The sequence below is a fragment of the Eschscholzia californica genome, unplaced genomic scaffold, assembly GCF_041429995.1.
Source record: "Eschscholzia californica isolate CP2 unplaced genomic scaffold, dmEscCali1.0.p SCAF_5, whole genome shotgun sequence".
Classification (NCBI taxonomy): domain Eukaryota; kingdom Viridiplantae; phylum Streptophyta; class Magnoliopsida; order Ranunculales; family Papaveraceae; genus Eschscholzia; species Eschscholzia californica.
Window position 1 is genome coordinate 35,743,491 of NW_028238472.1, and position 2,224 is coordinate 35,745,714.

At 35.2% G+C, this 2,224-nt stretch overlaps 1 protein-coding gene across 1 annotated transcript; it reads right to left on the bottom strand.

The window, feature by feature from the left end:
- Window positions 1–497: 497 nt before the first annotated feature.
- LOC147538878 (mitochondrial import inner membrane translocase subunit TIM17-2-like) lies at window positions 498–1,474 on the bottom strand. The gene has a single exon (XM_086641469.1). The coding sequence runs from the start codon at window positions 1,336–1,338 to the stop codon at window positions 691–693; it is 648 nt and encodes a 215-aa protein (XP_086497595.1). The 5' UTR covers window positions 1,339–1,474; the 3' UTR covers window positions 498–690.
- Between the last annotated feature and the right edge of the window lie 750 nt (window positions 1,475–2,224).

Sequence of the window (2,224 nt, forward strand, 5' to 3'; positions counted from 1 at the left end):
AGCCTGAATGAGAGAGAGAGAGAGAGAGAGAGAGAGAGAGAGAGACCGAGTTGCCATGCGAGATCATTTCAAAATGAAATTTCTGAACCATTCAAATTAATTTGGTAATTATCATAATTCATACATAACATTTCTAAAATTTAATCAAATTTAGTATAAACAAATCATGGTCAAGAGATAATGAACTCCAATATTAGAATATGGAAGTAAATATACGAAACACAAATTCATACCTTGAGCCGTTTTTCTTTTTAAAGGCAAAGCATATTCTCGAGGCGGGCGTCAAGGACTTCCCAAGTTTGAGACATGGTTTATTTCTTTCGGTTACTTGTAGGAAAAAAAAAATACAAACATAGAGAAATATCAAGATATTAGCATCAATGCACAATGTTATAAACAACTTGAGGTGAGCCTCGAGTATCCACATTGACTCCCTTTACACAAATGCATTAGTAAATTAGGAAAAAAATACGAATAACTGTTAGAGACTAGAGAGATAAAGAGAGATGAGTGTTATATTAATACTATTATTTCTGAATCAAGTTAATACTATTCATCACATATACAATATTCTGAAATCAAAATTTCTTTTTGAAATATAAAGATTAAGCCTTTAGAAGATATAAAAAAGAACCCATAATTCAAAATCAAAAATATTACCAGCAATTCCCAAATCCTCTCTCTATCTATTCACTTGAACTCAAAGGATGGAATAGGAGTACTAGGAGAATCAAAACTCTCCAAAATCTCAGTTTTACTACCACCATTATTCTTCTCATCCTTCTTTCCACCTCCAAACATTCCCCCAAACCAAGAAGTTGATTTCTCTTCCTGAGAAGTTGGTATTTGATTAGGAGGTAATTGCCCTATTGGAAATTCAGAGGGCATATTCTGTACCATTGGATCATCAATCTGTCGTTGAGGTACTAAAACTTTATTCAACATAATTCCAGCTCCTTCAATTAGGGCAAGAAGACAACCACCCATTAATGCAGATCTTGAAGCTGAACCAAGACCAGCTCTCATCTGAAGAAACCCACCAGTTGCAGCACCAGCAAAGATTGAATTCCATGGATCTTCTTTCTGACGAAAATAAACCATACTACAATCAAAAACAGAGAAAAGACCTCCCCAGACAGCGAAACCACCAGCCATACGAGGAGCGTTCATACGAACTGCTTGGGTTCCACCGATAAATCTTTCACCTTTAGGAGAGTTGTAAATTCCTTTTATGTAATGAAATGCTGATCCACCAACAGCTCCCATTGCAAAAGCTCCACCGAGATCATCTAGGATTCGATCTGGGCATGGCTCTCGAGATGTTCCTGGAGTTCCCATTTCGTTTTTAGTTCTGATTATTGATTTTACTAGGGTTTATAGATGATGAAAGAATTGAAAAAAAGGAAGAGGGGAGAGAGAACGAAAAACCCTAGTTTCAACGGGAAAGAAAAGGCGGTTCTTCGAATGGGGTTGAACCGTTGAATGAGAAATGGAAGGGAAACATATAAAAAAAAAAAAAAAAAAAAAAAAAAAAGGCCGGCGCTTTGAGAAAGCTGGTTTAAAGGAAATATGCAAAATTTTGAAAATTTTCCAGGACACATATTTTATGAGAATTATTTTTTTGTCAGCGTTAGACTTTGTCAAAAACTGGTCGACTTTAGTTGACCAGTATGCTTTCTAAATGTTAGGGGGAAAGCAAATTTTTTGACCATTTCTTCTCCATTCCGACAACGGTTGTCGGAATCCGGCTACCACTAGAAGCAGCTCTAAACCACGCCATTAATGAAAACTGATTCAAACCTTCCTAAAGAACTCATAATAATTTCTTCCTCTAAAAACTTGTCTTAGATATTAATTAATACCACCATTCATTGTTCAATCTAACTACAAAAGTAACAAAACAAAGAACACATCAGTAATCAAAACTTTAGGTCTTCAGTTTTTAAAAATAGTGAAGTTAGATATGCACATTGATTAATGAGAAATGAAACTAATAAGTAAACAAACAAGAGAAGAAATAAGTAAAAATGAAGGATCAAGTAACATTTTTTTTATATTGGTGGATAGATGATCGTACCTGAAGGAATGAAAAGGAAGTGGATGAAGAAACGCTAATTTTTTACAAGTTAAAAAGGGCGATTCTCCCGATGGTTTGTTCAGACCAAAATGGTCAAGATCCCCTTAGAACTAAGAGAGAGAGAGAGAGAGAGAGAGAGAGAGAGAG

Bases quoted from the DNA above. Each gene is read 5' to 3' on its own strand.
- LOC147538878 (XM_086641469.1), bottom strand. From the start codon at position 1,338: ATGGGAACTCCAGGAACATCTCGAGAGCCATGCCCAGATCGAATCCTA.